General features: G+C 39.5%; 1 protein-coding gene across 1 annotated transcript; it reads left to right on the top strand.

The window, feature by feature from the left end:
• Nucleotides 1-2,882: 2,882 nt before the first annotated feature.
• On the top strand, nt 2,883-17,212 carry LOC139941373 (protein misato homolog 1-like). Its single transcript, XM_071937835.1, has 13 exons — nt 2,883-3,033; nt 3,827-3,919; nt 4,531-4,643; nt 5,053-5,128; nt 6,879-7,120; nt 7,499-7,616; nt 8,074-8,208; nt 8,489-8,641; nt 8,919-9,050; nt 9,458-9,642; nt 9,743-9,838; nt 10,288-10,403; nt 12,392-17,212. The coding sequence occupies exons 1-13, from the start codon at nt 2,950-2,952 to the stop codon at nt 12,592-12,594; spliced, it is 1,746 nt and encodes a 581-aa protein (XP_071793936.1). The 5' UTR covers nt 2,883-2,949; the 3' UTR covers nt 12,595-17,212.

Below are 17,212 nucleotides of genomic sequence, written 5' to 3'. Positions count from 1 at the left end.
GAAAAGGAAAACAGAAAGATTGCAAGAATTCCTATAACAAAATTTCTTCTCAAAGATATAATTAATGCAAAACGTTTTTCCACTCAAGAGTATAACTGGATAAAATATATATTATTTTACGCAGTATGCATGGTCAGGCCCTACTTCAATTGCTAGTAAGCCCATAATCAGGGCAATCAACATTGGTTAATCGATGAAGTGTGTTAGTTTTCATGGTAACCCCAGGTCATCCACGACATCATCAAAATTGCCTTGCCAAAAAGTATTCGCACTTGGGCAGTTTTGTCACTCCCTACATGACGGCATCCTCCATGTAGTCTGGTTCGGCGGACCTTACTCTTAGAATTACCGGAATGCTTATCCTGCCATATTATGCCCTTATTCCTATCACCAGAGCCAGAATTAGATTTTCTCCTCAAAAATACAGAGAGATAAACATTTAACGCAATATTCTTACCCCCAATATTTGCAGTCTGACTCCAGCGGAGGCTGGCAACACAGAGACTGTGGGTGAATCACGGTTTAGGATTACTTTTTGTCTAACCGGAATTCAAGAAATCAAGTGATCAGCAACATTCTCAAAAAATGCAGAGACACCTTAAGACATCAGAAACGTTTGAAAGGAAGCAAATCACCGGAAGATCGACGGCAATTCACTCATGCGATTCGCACCCATTGTCCGCGGCTTCAACCAGAAATAAGAACCATGCAAGCAGTAAGTGTCAGAGGGGGTACCGGTCACTTCGGCACCTTGCAAACTCGGCACCTGCAAAGTCGGCACCTTGCAAACTCGGCACCCACAACCTTGGCACCTTGCAAACTCGGCACCCACAAACTCGGCACATGATACAAACTCGGCACCTAGTTGAAAAAGTTCGATTTTCACACTGTGTGGTAATTATTATATCAGTCCCACCATCATAGTCCCATAAAAAGCTTGATTCTGTTATAAAACCTTGCAAATATTATTGGAATATGATTATCGTAAAAACAAACAAAAACAATTGCACTGGAAGGGGTGTGCACACCACTTGAACGATCAGGCGTGTGTGCGTGCCGTCCATATCACGCACAAAACGGAGCCCTCGGGAAATTATCCAGCCAGTGCCTTTAAATCACGCTCTCTTAAGAGGCAAAAATCCATTGAAAATTATTAACCTAACTAAACAAACCCTTATTAAATATGTTCAGAGCCAAAATCATAAGAAAATGGCACCGCACTTTCACCGACATGCGGCCTACTTGTTGACTAAACCACGGGCACATGCGGGCCGGACGGTAAACTTCCGGGGGCCCAAATTAATGTTCTCGATAGTTCGGAATTTTCATCACCATAGAATTAGTGATTTAACATTGTTTACAAAGCTACTATTAAAACTACCAAACCATTTTTTATTGTGTAAGTACACGCACGTTAGTTTATTGGTAACCACTTGACTCTTCGAGGTGATATTAATTTTTCGCTTGGTGCCGAGTTTGTTAGTCAATAAAAGGCCTGTGCCGAGTTTGTTTGGTGCCGACATTCTTGGTGCCGAGTGGGTGCCGAGTGTGCAAGGTGCCGAGTTTGCAAGGTGCCGACTTTGCAGGTGCCGACTTTGCGAGGTGCCGAAGAGTCCGGTATTCGTCAGAGGATATAAACAGCCGGCTGCCATAGAATAACAGCGCACATAAAACTTCTGGACTTTTGCAAAAAGTGTATTAAATAAAATATTCGGGGCAAGGCCCACGTGCACCCGAGGCCGGCCGCCGCATCCTGCCCTTTCACAGTTGATTAAAATACTCTGGGAAAAACTCGCAGCTCAACTTATCACATTGCTCTTTGGCAGCAGAGCCAGCGAAACTCATTTTTAAACACGAACGTCACCGCCCACTGTGTGAGTGATTCAGTGAAAAGGTATTTAAAGCTCCATAATATCTGATATTAGGATTAAGACAATATTCCCTTATGTATTCACCGTCTGGGCGATAGATTCACGACTTCACCGATCACACCAATCGGCTATAAGAATATCGACTAGATATATATAACTAGATAATACTCGAGAATTGATCAGCAAATAGATTTTCCGAAGTTGAGTCAAAAAAGAACCACAATCGTGAATGTTTACAAACCACCGAATTCACCCTATCTACACCCATCCGGCAATACACTCTGCAGGTGAAGTGACCTTGGCCTGTGGATATCAGGACTTCACCGAATGGAGTGAGAGCGAGTGGATTTTACGAACTGACACATTATTATTTATTAACTCACCCAAATTCTGAACCAGGGAGGGGAAATTCAGGCACAGCATGGCCAATGGACTGAACAAAAAGAGAGTAAATGTTTCTTTCGGTTCGGGCAATCAATTCCCAAATTGTATGTCACCCACTACCAATGAATTAGGACGCAAACTCCTAAACTATACAGTGTGAACTAATAGTTTGCACCCGTAAACTGACCTACCTTTTTGGTGTGAAGTATGCAACCTTGCCTATCCTTCCTCTATGCCTAGAAGTATCGATACGACAATAAAAGCTCGTGTACCCACGTGGCTCATGCATGCACGGTCGCGTGAGTTGCGGGGACGGCGGGCACATGGTCCCCTAGCCCACATTGGCGACAGTGAGTAGACTGAGCCATTAACAGCTCAACAAGGTAGCCACCTCGCCCATTCACTCTCTTCCCCAGTTTCTTCAAGGGAATGTCCAACGGAACGAAGTTTCAAGAAAAGTTTGATGAGTGTTTTACCGCCAAGTGTTTGTGATAAAATCAACACTTTGACACTTGTATGTCGCCCTCTCTTGACAAGTCTTCTGTTATTCATTTTAGTCTGATCCCGCTGCACATGTTTTCCGTTCTAATAGTGTGTCGATATAGGTCACCAGACAAGATCAATCTTAATTTTTTTTCTTCACAATAACGAATGGAGCGATCGACGTGATTTTTAGCAATTATTTTTTGTTGATATGGCCGGCTGGGGAAGAGAAATTGTTACTCTACAATGCGGCCACTACTCCAACTTCGTCGGTACTCACATCTGGAATATTCAGGTAGGTTTATTTGGGGTGTCACTTTTGTGATCGAATTTTTTTCTTCATTTTCTGCCTCCATGTTTTTGTTATTCTAGTTTTAGTTACACAGAAGAGAGTTGAGAGATCAATACAGAATACACAAACACTGAAACAGCTCACAACTAAAACTCTATTCAGTACAAAATCAACACATGTTATGCTTGTTTAACTTTGGGAACATGCGTAATGTATTTTTAAATATCATCATTCAAGTGGGAGTGTCGGTGATTGTGTTTTTCTTTTATCATTCTTTCTGTTGTATAGAGTTTAGATTAGACCGAGTTACTGGGGCGCTGTATTCCTTTTTCCAAATTTGGACATTGTCGCCTTATTGGTCAAATGACCAATCATGACCGATAATGACTGGTAATGTCAAAATTTTGAAAAAGGAATACAGCGCCACAGATACTGGGTCTATCGGTTGTATAGTTGTAAGGTGATGCGGTGCGGTTTAACGTTAGCATGCATCCATGGACGGTTAGTGCGGTTGAGGTACATTCAGAGCAAGACTCAGTCCCCTCAGTCAGAGAGGGCAGGATCAATAATTGATTTTCACCTTGTTGTGAGATGTTGTGAATCCCATTCATTTCACACATTGACATTACCATGGCATAGGCATACTTATAAGTATAAATCACCATAGATTTTTGCACTTTTAATATAAACACAGGATCACCTCAAGGTGATAATGTTCTTTTACTTTGAGAACTTTTTTAGTGTGAAATATCTTTCAAAATCTGTTATTGTAATTTTTGATGTGTTTTCATTTCAGGAATCCACTTTTTTATACGATGAGAACCCTGCAGCTGTGGTGTCTAAAGAGATCAATCATGATGTGCTATATAGAGAAGGGCGAACCATGACGGTCAGTATCAATACTAGGAATGCTCCCACAGGCTTTCTTCTTATTCACTGAAAGGGAGAAGACTTCATGTCCCTTTAACTAGAATACATTTTAAGATGATGGAAAGCAAGATACAAACAGGGAGTTTCAAACTGCTCCCACAAGCTTTCTTCTTATTCACTTAAAGAGAGAAGACACCATGTCCCTTTAACTAGAATACATTTAAGATGATGGAAAGCAAGATACAAACAGGGAGTTCCAAACTGCTCCCACAAGCTTTCTTTTCACTCACTGAAAGAGAGTAGACATCTGTTCACGTTTCCCTTGAACTAGAATAAATTGTAAGACGGTAGAAAGCAAGATACAGACATGCATCGAAGTAAAAAGAAGCAGAATATTACACAGTATTGTAAGCCTTTGAAACTAATATTGTGATATGATGATTAAAGGACATGAACTTTGAGTTTGCTACAGCAGGGACAATGAGTGAAAGATCGTCTACACATACATGTATGAATGTATCTGTCATAAAGGTGGCTAGTAGTGAAATAGAACATACATTGTACAATTGTAAACAATTATCTGTATGGGGTAGGATTATAATTCAATATGCCTATGTTTGTTATTTGCAGGGGGCTGTGACCTACACCCCCAGACTGGTGACTATTGATCTCAAAGGAAGCTTGAACACCCTGAAAGCTGAAGGTGTCCTCTATGACTATCACACAATGGAAGACATCAAGTGGTAAGTGTCAGACCTTCTTGTGCTGATACTATAAGGAATCCTTGAGTACTTTCTAGGTCTCTACTCTTTGTGAATTCTTTGAGTCTCTTTTGTTACTCTGTGGGTCTTTGGGTTGACGTTGTGTGATCTTTTAGTCCAAGGTGTTTTATGGTGACTGTATTGTGATGCCCATGCGAAGGCTTTCTTAATACAGTATAGAGTCTGAAGAAACTGGGTAGAAACCTTGCTTTTTGACATACAGGAAAGCCCTTCTATCATGGCTATGCCTCACTCATACAAATGATAAATCTGTTAGTTAAGCAATGTATACTCCTGAGTCCTGTGAAAAAATCCACTAAGTGTATCATACTCCAATACTAAATCTACACTGAACCTTATTTATTAATATTCGTGAACACTTTGATTCCAGGGAAGGTGATGTTACACTTCACCAGGAGAAAGCTGCCAGAAAGAACCAGTTTTTGTCAGATCTTGACACACAGGGTGTAAGTAACTCTTAAATCTCAGTCTAACTCTACCCATTATCTTACAACTCCTTCATCCTGTTAATGCCTTAAGTCTATAAGTACATGGCACTAACAGCTAAACCCACTAGCTCCGTATTAGACCATTTATCCTTCTATACACTGGAAAGTACCATACTTTCTAGGCTAGCATTGGGTACCACAGACTGCCACAAAGTACCATTCTAGGCTAGCATTGGGTACCACAGACTGCCACAAAGTACCATTCTAGGCTAGCATTGGGTACCACAGACTGCCACAAAGTATCATTCTAGGCTAGCATTGGGTACCACAGACTGCCACAAAGTACCATACTTTCCAGGCTAGCATTGGGTATGGTGCCACAGACTGCCACAAAGTACCATTCTAGGCTAGCATTGGGTACTACAGACTGCCACAAAGTACCATTCTAGGCTAGCATTGAGTATGGTGCCACAGACTGCCACAAAGTACCATTCTAGGCTAGCATTGGGTACCACAGACTGCCACAAAGTACCATTCTAGGCTAGCATTCGGTATGGTACCACAGACTGCCACAAAGTACCGTTCTAGGCTAGCATTGGGTATGGTACCACAGACTGCCACAAAGTACCATTCTAGGCTAGCATTGGGTACCATAGACTGCCACAAAGTACCATTCTAGGCTAGCATTGGGTACCACAGACTGCCACATAGTACCATTCTAGGCTAGCATTGGGTACCACAGACTGCCACAAAGTACCATTCTAGGCTAGCATTCGGTATGGTACCACAGACTGCCACAAAGTACCGTTCTAGGCTAGCATTGGGTATGGTACCACAGACTGCCACAAAGTACCATTCTAGGCTAGCATTGGGTACCATAGACTGCCACAAAGTACCATTCTAGGCTAGCATTGGGTACCACAGACTGCCACATAGTACCATTCTAGGCTAGCATTGGGTACCACAGACTGCCACAAAGTACCATTCTAGGCTAGCATTCGGTATGGTACCACAGACTGCCACAAAGTACCGTTCTAGGCTAGCATTGGGTATGGTACCACAGACTGCCACAAAGTACCATTCTAGGCTAGCATTGGGTACCATAGACTGCCACAAAGTACCATTCTAGGCTAGCATTGGGTACCACAGACTGCCACATAGTACCATTATAGGCTAGCATTGGGTACCACTGACTGCCACAAAGTACCATTCTAGGCTAGCATTGGGTACCACAGAATGTCACAAAGTACCATACTTTCTAGGCTAGCATTGGGTACCACAGACTGCCACAAAGTACCATACTTTCCTAGCATTGGGTACCACAGACTGCCACAAAGTACCATACTTTCCAGGCTAGCATTTGGTGCATGGTGTTCATATGTTGGTAAATTTGTTATTATCAGGAAACCTCTATGGCTTGGTGAAGGCTTACTTTGGACTTTGTCTCAATAAAATCTCCTGTGGTTGTTTTTTTGCAACAGCCAGATGGGCAGATTATTGCACCTATAGCAACAGGATAATATACAGTGGTTTAAGAAGCAAAGGATTCAGAGGCTTGAGCAGTGAATCATTTAAATCGTATAATCTTGAACTAAGAACAGATTGAGAGTCCTCACAACAATTCCCTCAAAGTTTAAATTATACATTTAAAGATTTAACAAACATTTTAACTTAATATTTAAGGATATTTGACAGTACATGTGAATCTCCTTAGATGATTTCAATCACTTCCTTTATCTCTCTGCTTTGTATACTATTAAATATCCAGATGCAACCCCATGTTAAAGAAGAAGGTACATCCAATATGGACAGCCAATCTTCTAGGGAGAGTGACACCGCAGAGTTCAAAGGTCAAGTCCCTCCAGTTCAAGTTTCACCGGGTCAACAACAAGAAAGCAAGCAGGCCAAGGTTTATAGTCTGGATGAAAGCATTGATGTGTGGTCTGACTTCTTACATGGTCATCTTCACCCTAAAACTGTGATGGTGATTAAACACCACAGTCATGACAGGTAGGGTAGACTCTTTGACAAGTATTATCCACAACACACAGATTCTTCCATGAACAGTTTTATATAACAGAATCCATACAGTAGAATGGTTCCAAATGGTTGGTCAACTTGAGAATTGGTGTGGAGAGTAATGGGTTGTTATTGTTTGTGATGAATTGATCATTAGTGACTTATTGTAAAGGACATTAGAGCATACTGATTGAAACGTCCAGTTGTTCGACATTTGGTTCTTTTTAGAATCACCACAACTTTTAGAGAAGGATTTTTTGTGCGTGGTGGTGTCTCTGCAAACCTAATTAGATTGTAATCCTACCATGCAAAGTTTCCAATCTTGCATAAGGAACTTTCTGTTTATTTTTCTTCTCATGTAAACTGCAGTGATGTTGATCCTTTTGGTCTGTACACCAAGGGGCGGAGTCTCATGAGTAAGAGGGATGTTGCAGAAGATATTGAGAATCGTCTTCACTTCTTCGTTGAGGAATGCGACCATCTTCAGGTTAGTGTGTAAGCCTTACCAGTAGTGGACGGAGGACATTTTTTGTTCTCACATCTTTGTCTTGTTCTCTGTATACACAATGGCAGTAATAGTTCAAAACTTTCATTAATACAAAGTTGCCAGACCATTTTTTCTTGGAGCCTCACTTTGGTTACTGTGGACTGTGAGGGTAAAACCCAAGATGACAGATCAGCAGTATAAATCCTATACATTCCTTCCCTCTATTCTCTTTATAACTAACCAACATGTTTAACCCCAAACCTAAACAAATCTGTCTCTCAGTTTCTACAAACAATGATGAGGATACTGTTTCAAAGTTCGCTCAAAAGTTGTTATGACTTCAAAGTATCCTTCCTTTTGTTAGTTTGAGTATTGATTTGTCTTTATTTGATGTATTTTCCAGACCTGGGAGAAAAATTTCCAATCTCTTTGTGTCTTTATTGTTTGTTTTTATCAGGGTTTTCAGGTTCTTGTAGACTTCTGTGATGGGTTTGGAGGTCTAGGAGCCAGTCTCATCGAAAGTCTTGCTGATGAATATAGAGGCAAGGGTATCATGGCTGTTGGTGTGGCACCAGGATCTTTTTCATCCAGTGTAAGGAAACCACAAAAAAAAAAGAGAATTCTTTTTTTATCAGTCATGCTTTACAAATCAGACCAGTATGTCTATATAGCATCCTAAATGTAATATATAATGATTAAATCTTTGCATTTATGTAGGGTCTTGGCCCAGGTGTTCATTGTGCTTTGTCGTAACACTACAAGTTTCATTGAGTAAGACACTTAAAGACTTGAAATTGGGAACAAGAATTACCCCTCTTGAATTTGATGCTATTGAAGTATGATTGTAAATGTTTTTCATTATTTGTCTACAGACCCTTGCGATGGATAATCACCGTTTGATCAATTCAGTACTGTCCTTTGATAAGCTGAGTGAGCAGAGCTCACTCTTCCTCCCCTTGTCCCTTGCCTCATCACTCTGGAGGAAAGTAGGATCACCGGTCAAGTTCCAAAATGTTCATTATAAGGTAACAGAAGTAGTGTAGAAATAATGGATTACTGTATAGAACTTGGTCATAAACACTAAGCCTCAATAGTGCTTGTAACTGATGGTGTCAAATACATAAATTTAACAACTATTTTACTCTTCAGTGTCTGTGTTTCTTTCTTGGAGGCTTGGTTTCTTTGAAATGCATGCATAATACATAAGAGAGATACTGATGTAAAGTTTGTACACATTCTCATGAATGTGCAATATCTTTATTCCATTAATGATTTATATCCGATTGTGTTATTGCTTTTCAGCCTTCTCTTGCCTACCACACCAGTGCAATCCTTGCCAGCAGTCTAGATACAGCTACCCTTCCCTACAGAGTGGCTGAAGAACCTATATCCCTCTCCGTACTCACAGAGGCTCTGGGAAACCTCGGCAGAAAGGTAACAACCCCATTGGAATTGAAAATCTTAAGACAATGAGATTATTAAGCAGCAGACATACCAGGTAGATTTCTTTTGTTTATGTAGTTCTGACCTTTCAAAGAACAATGCTGCCACTTTAGTGGCCCCAACATAAAAACATGAACTACTGTATTGACCCATTTCACCTGACGTCATCATCAGAATAATCTTGGATGTGCCATTTGTTGGGCAATGTCACTGTGCATTATTCAGCGAAGTGCACATTTTAGGTGTTGCGGTGTTTACATGTAAACCTATTGCCCGTCAACATGTTGAGCGTGGCACGGTCACCTCCTGTGTCGTGCGTGCATGGGGCCAATAATGTGGTTCCTCTTTAACCCGACTAAGATTTGTCTTTTTTTTTTCTTCTGCAAATATTGTTTCAGGTGTCCATGCTCTCAACATCATTTCCTCTGCCATTTCCAAACCGTGGTTACCTAGCCAGTGTATTTGGTAATTATACCCAGAGACCCCCATGGGTTCCTCTTACCCCACACACCCATGAGGGTACAGCACAGCCCTTTGCCCAGTCAGTGGTAATCAGAGGTGTTCCTGCTGGAAGGATACATGCGTAAGTCACATTCTCATCATCTAATTTTTGCACATTATTAAATCACGTTTCTCCAATTCTAGAGGTCTAATTGAAGTATTTTATTTCTTTGTGTTTCCAGTCCAGGAAGACAGCCACAGAATGCTCTGGAGTCGTGCAGATCGGTCAATGAAATGCTGAGGTGTTACTTAACAGGAATGTACCCTAGAACGCTCAGGTAATCTATAAGTAATTCTAAAAGAGGGCTGGAAGCACCGTTACAGACAGACCCCTTGTGCATCAGAAATCTCTGTCTGATCCCCAGTATACAGGCACATAAAGCTATATCCGATTGCCTCGCAAAGAATGAAGGGACCAGACTAATATGTCTTCTCACAACCTCAGATTGATCATGTTGGTTCCATGGAGTGAAAAGGACAGAAAAAAGCCGAAAGATTGCTGTAACTCGCTAGTGTGCATCTTCATATTGCCAAGAATAGCTGTTGCACGACACCCATTTGAAACTGCCACATGTTATTTTGCTCTATCTATCCCCACTGTAAACAAACCCAATGGTCCTGAAACATTTTTATTTGGAGGCTGTTGTCTGTGAGATATGACAATTTTATAAAAATCAAGTTTAGCAGCCTTTGCACTGACGTGGTGATATTGTCCATTGCCTTGCAGCTCTGGATTGTGCATTAATCAACCCTTGAAGACTGCAGCACCGTTTCCTCATATCTTTGATCCAAGAATGAGTCAAGAAGGTTTCATGGAGCAATGGCAACGAAGAGAAGAAGAAGGTACAAAGAAATACTTTACTATTGGACATGTTGGAAAGATAAATGGTAATGGCTGGAACTAGACTAGTGGACTAGACATTTAGCTGGGGAGTTGGTACAAGTTTAGCATTGTCTGGTGCCTTGCCTCTTACTGCTGTACATAGTACTTTCCAGAAGTATTCCCGGCTACATTTTACTTATCATTGATTTCCAGTCTACACACCCGTAAGTACATTCCATTTTCCTCTTGGCATCATCACGTGTGCATTCCATTGGCAGTGAAACCAATTGGGCAATGTCTTCCCACTTTCAAGGTAATAACCCCCCCCCCTACCAAGCTGTTTACTTGTGACTGATTGTCAAATCACAACTAAGAGCCCATCTTAAAAGGGAGCAGGTGACCCAATGTTTACGTTGAAAATTTTCGCGATGCGTTCCTTCGCAGGACAACTCCAACAAAAGAGAACCTACCATGTGGAACCAGTTCTCCCCAACCACCCGGTCTTGAGGGAGACCCACTGTATAACAATAGAACAATGGTATTGGCCGAAAACCACTGCGTTTCAATAAATAAATAACAACCAAAAGAGAATCCATGTAAATTATAATAATTGTATCTCCAGTCAAGTATTAATTTTGACTTTTTTTTTTTAAGGTACAACAAGATTAATCCTAGCCCTTTTCATACAACAAGTCAAAACACAATCACAGTTTAAAAAATAAAAAATACTGCGTCTTTACACGACCACCATGCAAAATAATCCCTCAAAATACAACAGAACAAAACAAAATCAATAGGGAAAACATCTTACATTAAACAGTAAAATCATACTCTTTTTTGTACATCCAGGGTATCCCAAATGTTTCATGTTTGAACAATGAAGCCAACACAGTGTAGTTTTAATTTTTCTAAGGGAACTGCTAAAAATTCACCACGTTGTTGACATGCCCAAGGTACCAGCGACGGCAATGTTGTATGAATTTAGCTCGGGCACTAACGCTGGTTAGTATTGCAATTTTAGGACACCAAATTCTCCCGAAAGTCTTAATCTCAAGGCGGTTGTAACTATTTTCGTAAGCTGTTGCGCAATTTTTCCAACGGAGGGTGTCACTCTCCAGCTATCACAATGTTTAGGAAAGCCCTCAAGCGTTCAATGTTTTTTGTATTATAGTTTGTTGCACGCAAAGTAACAAGACTACTAGGCCGGTATATTGAAAAAACTGTTTGTGAGTGTGTCGCTGGATAGTGCGTTTGTGTAATTTTGCGTTGTGTTTTGTGTGATTGCAAGCCTGTCAGCATGATTTCGCGGTAATATTATGAACGAATCTTGTAAGTGTAATCACCTCTGTTAACCCGGGTCCTAATGTAACAATTACATACATGTACATGTACATGTAGATACAAAACAAGTTGGCGATGATAAGAATTGTCACCAGTTCAACTTGTTATGGCAGTAGCATATTATTGTACTGGCTTTGGCAAACTCGAGGGTTGGCTGTATACATGGACATAATTATTATCTCCAACCCATTGTCTGGTGTATACTGGACTGCAAACACTTATCCTTCACCCCTTCGTGGCTTATTTAAGAGCTGCCTTGTCCATGTAATCTGAACACCAAAAGGCACCAACAATAAAATTTGATAATGAGGGACCTTAAAAATCAGTGAAGCGCTTAATCCATCTTAGGACGGACTTGTTCTAGAATGAGTCTGACCGCGGGCAGCCGTGCTCTTAATTTATACATGGTCCCTTAACCTGTTAAACATCCAAGTACTATTTGAGGAGGGGCATATTTTTATTTGTTTATTTATTTATTTATTTAATTTTTTTTTTTTTCGGGGGGGGGGGGGGGGGGGGCTATGAAGTGATGTATGATGAGTTTGCCCTACAATACCACAACCCATACCCCCACCCCCACATCAGCTAACAAGTTAAATGCAACCCCCCTCCCCACACACACATTTATTACAATTGATTTGATTTAATCAACACTTTCCCTCTGCAGCTGTAGAGAGCCTCCCAATGATGACTTCTCTTCAAACATCCCCTGCTGCCCAAGAGATGTTGACTCATCTTGTAAAGGAGGGTAGTAAGGTAGATATCCGTAAATGCCACGGCTACTTTGAAGATGGTTTGGAGAGGGATGAATATATTGAGACTCTGAACAGATTGGAAGCGCTGGCACATTGCTACGAGCTGTGTGCTTAATCTACCATGTGGAGCGCTGGCACATTGCTACGAGCTGTGTGCTTGATCAACCACATGTGACCATCTACTACCAACAGAAGGCTCGATAAACCTTCTAGACTGCTGTGAGTTTAGCCAACCTTCGTTGGCAAATGTATGGGCTGCCTTGACTGCCAAATAAACAACCATTTATTTCCCCCCCCCTGTTGATTGACCATTTGAAACCATTCAAAATGTATTCCTCCCATTTGCCATTAACTCACTTCAAAGCTTTATAGTCGGATTGTGTGTACTAAAGTATACATGGTCAGTAAAGCATGACAGTGGTTTTAGACAATGAAACAATGGCTCTGCAAACTACCAATATGACCAAGAGGGTACATGTAAGTTATCCATTTCACTTAAATAAATCAACTATGCTACCCAGAACATATTCTGTTTTGTGATTCTCAAGGTTTGCAATACAAAATGTTCAGCGTTTGTGATCTAAAGAAAGGTATACAAGTCTTAAAAGCATGTTGGAGCCAATGTGGTCTGGTTACTGTGAATGTGTTGAGTACATAACTGTTTACTGCAAATGAGTAGTAAGTGATCATATTGAAAACCCCAAAGACTACTTCGTTAACAAAAGTTGACATTGAACAAAGACCACAGCTACTGTCTGCAGGTAAAGTTTTGGTAAAGCGTGAAAACGCTGCAGCCTAAAATGCTTACTTTGAGTTTATAACACACATGACAATGACACCCATAATGGTGCAAACCATGAGAAATGTGATGATATTGTAAGATAAATAGGGTCCATACTGCCACTATAAGATCGTGTAAGAATCAGCCATTAGCGTGTTAGATTTGAATGTTGTCTGGTACAATGACATGCTTGACCACAAGTTACCATTTAAATTTGAATTCACCAGACTATAGAGACAGTTGCTATGTCACATGATTCTGGGCAAGCTTTTGTATAGCAACCTCCAGATGAGCAGACCCTGGTACCATTATGCATACACATCTATTCAGAATTGTGTATGGGTGTTCACCGTCTCTCCTGTAACAAAGCAAAAGCTTGTCCCTAATCATGTGCCATAGCAACTGTCTCTACAGTCTGGTGAATTCAAATTTAAGTGGTAACATGCCAACATTATCATCATCAAAGCCAAAGCCACTAATTTGGACAAACCCTAAACACTTTACTAATCAAATGCAGCCAGCTTAATTCACAGACGGACTTAATTTTTGAGACACAGACCAAAGATAAGACATAAAAAACTAACGTTCTTTATAAAAACGTTTAACTTTTTGAAAATACATAAGTTGTTTATTGGCCACTCTTGTTCAAAATTCTAGGAAACAACAGGGGCGATTTTTGTTACTTCAATGTGTCAACGAAACGCACAAAACTTATTTTGTGTTATCAGTGTAATTATAAAGTATCTTTATGTAAAATAGGTCTCTAGTTTTGAGTGTGCAATATTTAATATTTCATATTTTTAATGCAATGATGACACAGGTGTGATTTGCCAGGCTGATTTGCCATTTTGGATTTATGAAGCATGATGGAAAAGTTGGATCAATAGACAGATTAAATACATTCTGACTGCATCCCTGAACAACGATATTCACAAAAAAAGGGAGACCGCCAACATTGATGCTACTGTAGATAGCTTAGTTGGTAGAGCACCGGCATTTTAATCTGGAGGTCACAGGTTCCAATTTTCATTTTGTTTATTCAACCTAACAAATTATTTACAATTTACTCAGTTAGTTTCCCATGTGGTTTCATACTAATGGTACTAATTTCCCCAGAATCTAAAACCACTAGAATGGAAAAGATCAATCATAGGGTAATCGCTAAATTTGTTCAGCACTTTTTCCCAACATATTTTTTAACTTTGAATGAAAAAAGTGTTTACCCATCGAGCATGTTTAAAGTTTAAAGCTATATTCAGTAACAGTATTTCATAAAACAATTCTTTTGAAAGTATTCAATATTGTGTAAATCTCTGAGGTGAATATTGGAAATGAATTATGAATATTGTTTTCAATATTCTAACTGCATTTTACCAGTGTTTTTTACAAATGCAGTAACTCAGAAGTAAACTGTGTTTTAGTTAGATTGACACAAGCTTTACCCCCAAAATACTATCTTGTTGTGTCTTTTACATAATGCTGTTTCTATATTCTTTGACACAGACAAGAAGAAAAGAGTTGCACAGAGCTCTGGATTAAATCACTTAAATATTATATTATATGACATGTATATTCACTATTTGTTTAGTCCTTTTGTCACCTCAGTTGAGCTGAGGTTTATATAACGCTTGATTGTGGGCTCAAAAAGGTTATTGTCTCAGCTAAGGTTGTGGTAATGTGCATGTATGTACCATTCATGTTTAACAGTCTCTAGCATTGTGTATGTTGAGTGTGGATAATGGCAGTCAATTTGAAAGTAACATTGGACATAATGATCCAGTGTGATACTGCAAATTTGTATGCATTTTTCATAGCGGCACGCTGTGAGCTGTTTTGACATGCAGCCTTCATGGTTTTTGTTTCCTTCTGACCCGTCAAACAAGGCAGTGTAAGTTACGTACACAACGTACAGCTTAAATATAAACTGAGTGTTGTATGGTCAAGCTGCTATAGTCTGGTGCCTAATCGTTGCAGTCCAATCAATGTATTGCCATGTACAGGTGCAGTACCAGTCAATAGTGTAACGCAGTGTGCTCATGTTTCTCTCATTGACAATTTATCCTGCAAGTCTTTTTGTCAAACCATTGGTTACCATTGAATTGTGTGGTGATGTTGTACATTAGTGTTTGTAATTGATACTTTGTAACAACATGGTAAACTTTGTATACAGTTAGAGGTGGTTGACTTTCAGTAGGACCTACTGCTTTTTGTTCTCTTCTTGATGATGATCTTTGCAATTGCAAATTTCTTAAAGAGGGGCTATGAGGTAACATTCAGTAGTTTAAGATCTGCTCATTTTCCAATAAATAGAGTCACTATGAAAATGGGAAAACAATTTAATATCCTCTATCCTGATATTAAATTGGGTTAATATGTCACTGTGGTGGATAGCTTTCAAGTGAAACTTTTGTTATAATCCAAAAAGATTTGATGACCTCACATTTCAAATAAATAGTCAGCACAATTTTGTGCAGAAGATTTGTAATTCTATTCCTGAATTTTGACAATCAAAATGGCATTCAATTTGACCTTTTGAATTTCTCTGAAAGAGTTTTTAAAAAGTGACCTTTTCAACTATATATGCATGTGACTTTGGAACCTTGTAATTTCCCCCCACTTTCATCTTATGTAGTACATGTACTCTAGAGTGCATCACAAAAATGAAGTGAACCTTGGAGCAGTCTTTAATTTAATAAAAATGTAGAACCGCTTCTACAAGATCTTACGGTTATCTCAAAGAACCGTGCATGTGTTTTAGGTTTTGGCACTTCCATTTACAATGTATATGCCCTGAAGTTTCAGCTTACATGTATATAAAACATACTTTAAATCGTGCACATAAAGATAAAATTCTGTACATGTACATGTGTATATGAGTAGTAGAACCAGAAGAGCGCCACCCCCTTCCCAAACCAAACCTCAATCTCAGCCACCCCCCCACCCCCAAACCGGAAAATGAACTCTGAATTATCCCATGGATAGTTAAACCTACATACTTTATAATGATGGAATTAGGTTCCAGCTTGCATTGGCTGAAATCTTGGATTTGTTACATGTATTAACCAATGAAAACCTTTCACAGGAAATACATGTAGTAGTAAAGTTTCTTGACCGAGAAAAATGCATGTACATGTTGCACAGCTGTTTGCAGTGAAACAGTTTTTAACATTTAAAAAAAAAGTACTGCAGTATTCTATCGTTCATTATACCTGTAGATCGCCATTTTACTTCTGTGTACTCATTGACAGTATTTGTATCGGTGCAAATAAATTGTCCTCAGTTGTATATTCTATTGTATAAAAAATAGCTATTTTTATGCTAGCTGTTGTTCATTGTTTATGTAAATGTAATTCATGCATTGTGAATGTTAACTTTTTAGTTACGTTTCAACTATAAATGGAATCAATTTAATGTGAATAATTTTTGCAGTAAATACATGTATAAGGTGCTGTCAGTAAAAATTATAAAGAAACTTGTCAAAATTTAAGTTCTAAGACTTATTTTAGTAGCAGATATCAATCATGCTCAGTAATATTTCTCTGTAGAGACAAACAAGAATGTACCATTTGTTTAAGTGTATGATAAAATAAACAAAAAACAAGAATAAAGAGGTAACAAAATGTTGACAACCAAATAAAATTGCTCAGAGTGAATGTTTGTTGATCTAATGAGAGATAGGGGGTGGCAATGGGAACATTTTGAAAGAGTGCAAGGCCTAGCCTATTGGTAATAACCCATTTTGCAATGCACGGCGCGCTTACTAGCACCTGTCGAGCTACAGGATCTGTTGCTAAAGTACGTCCTATACTTGGATGCATTCTAATGCAACGTTTCAGCCGTAGCCAATGCTAAGGAAATAGATTCCCAAAATGTGTGATGGCGTTATGGAATGCGAGTCAATCGGCTTTTCTAGACTTCTCAGGCTTTTTAATAAATCTTTTGCCGATACAAG

This window comes from Asterias amurensis, chromosome 9 (assembly GCF_032118995.1).
Source record: "Asterias amurensis chromosome 9, ASM3211899v1".
Taxonomy (NCBI): Eukaryota; Metazoa; Echinodermata; class Asteroidea; order Forcipulatida; family Asteriidae; genus Asterias; species Asterias amurensis.
The sequence above is the reverse complement of the archived record's forward strand: the minus strand, read 5'-3'. Positions and strand labels throughout refer to the sequence as shown.

What these genes read in the sequence shown, in the direction of transcription:
- LOC139941373 (XM_071937835.1), top strand. Translation starts at nt 2,950, where the DNA reads ATGGCCGGCTGGGGAAGAGAAATTGTTACTCTACAATGCGGCCACTAC. An exon ending in GAGAAGGGCGAACCATGACG is followed by an intron (nt 3,920 to 4,530) that starts GTCAGTATCAAT and finishes TGTTATTTGCAG; the next exon opens with GGGGCTGTGACCTACACCCC. An exon ending in CAGGATCTTTTTCATCCAGT is followed by an intron (nt 8,209 to 8,488) that starts GTAAGGAAACCA and finishes ATTTGTCTACAG; the next exon opens with ACCCTTGCGATGGATAATCA.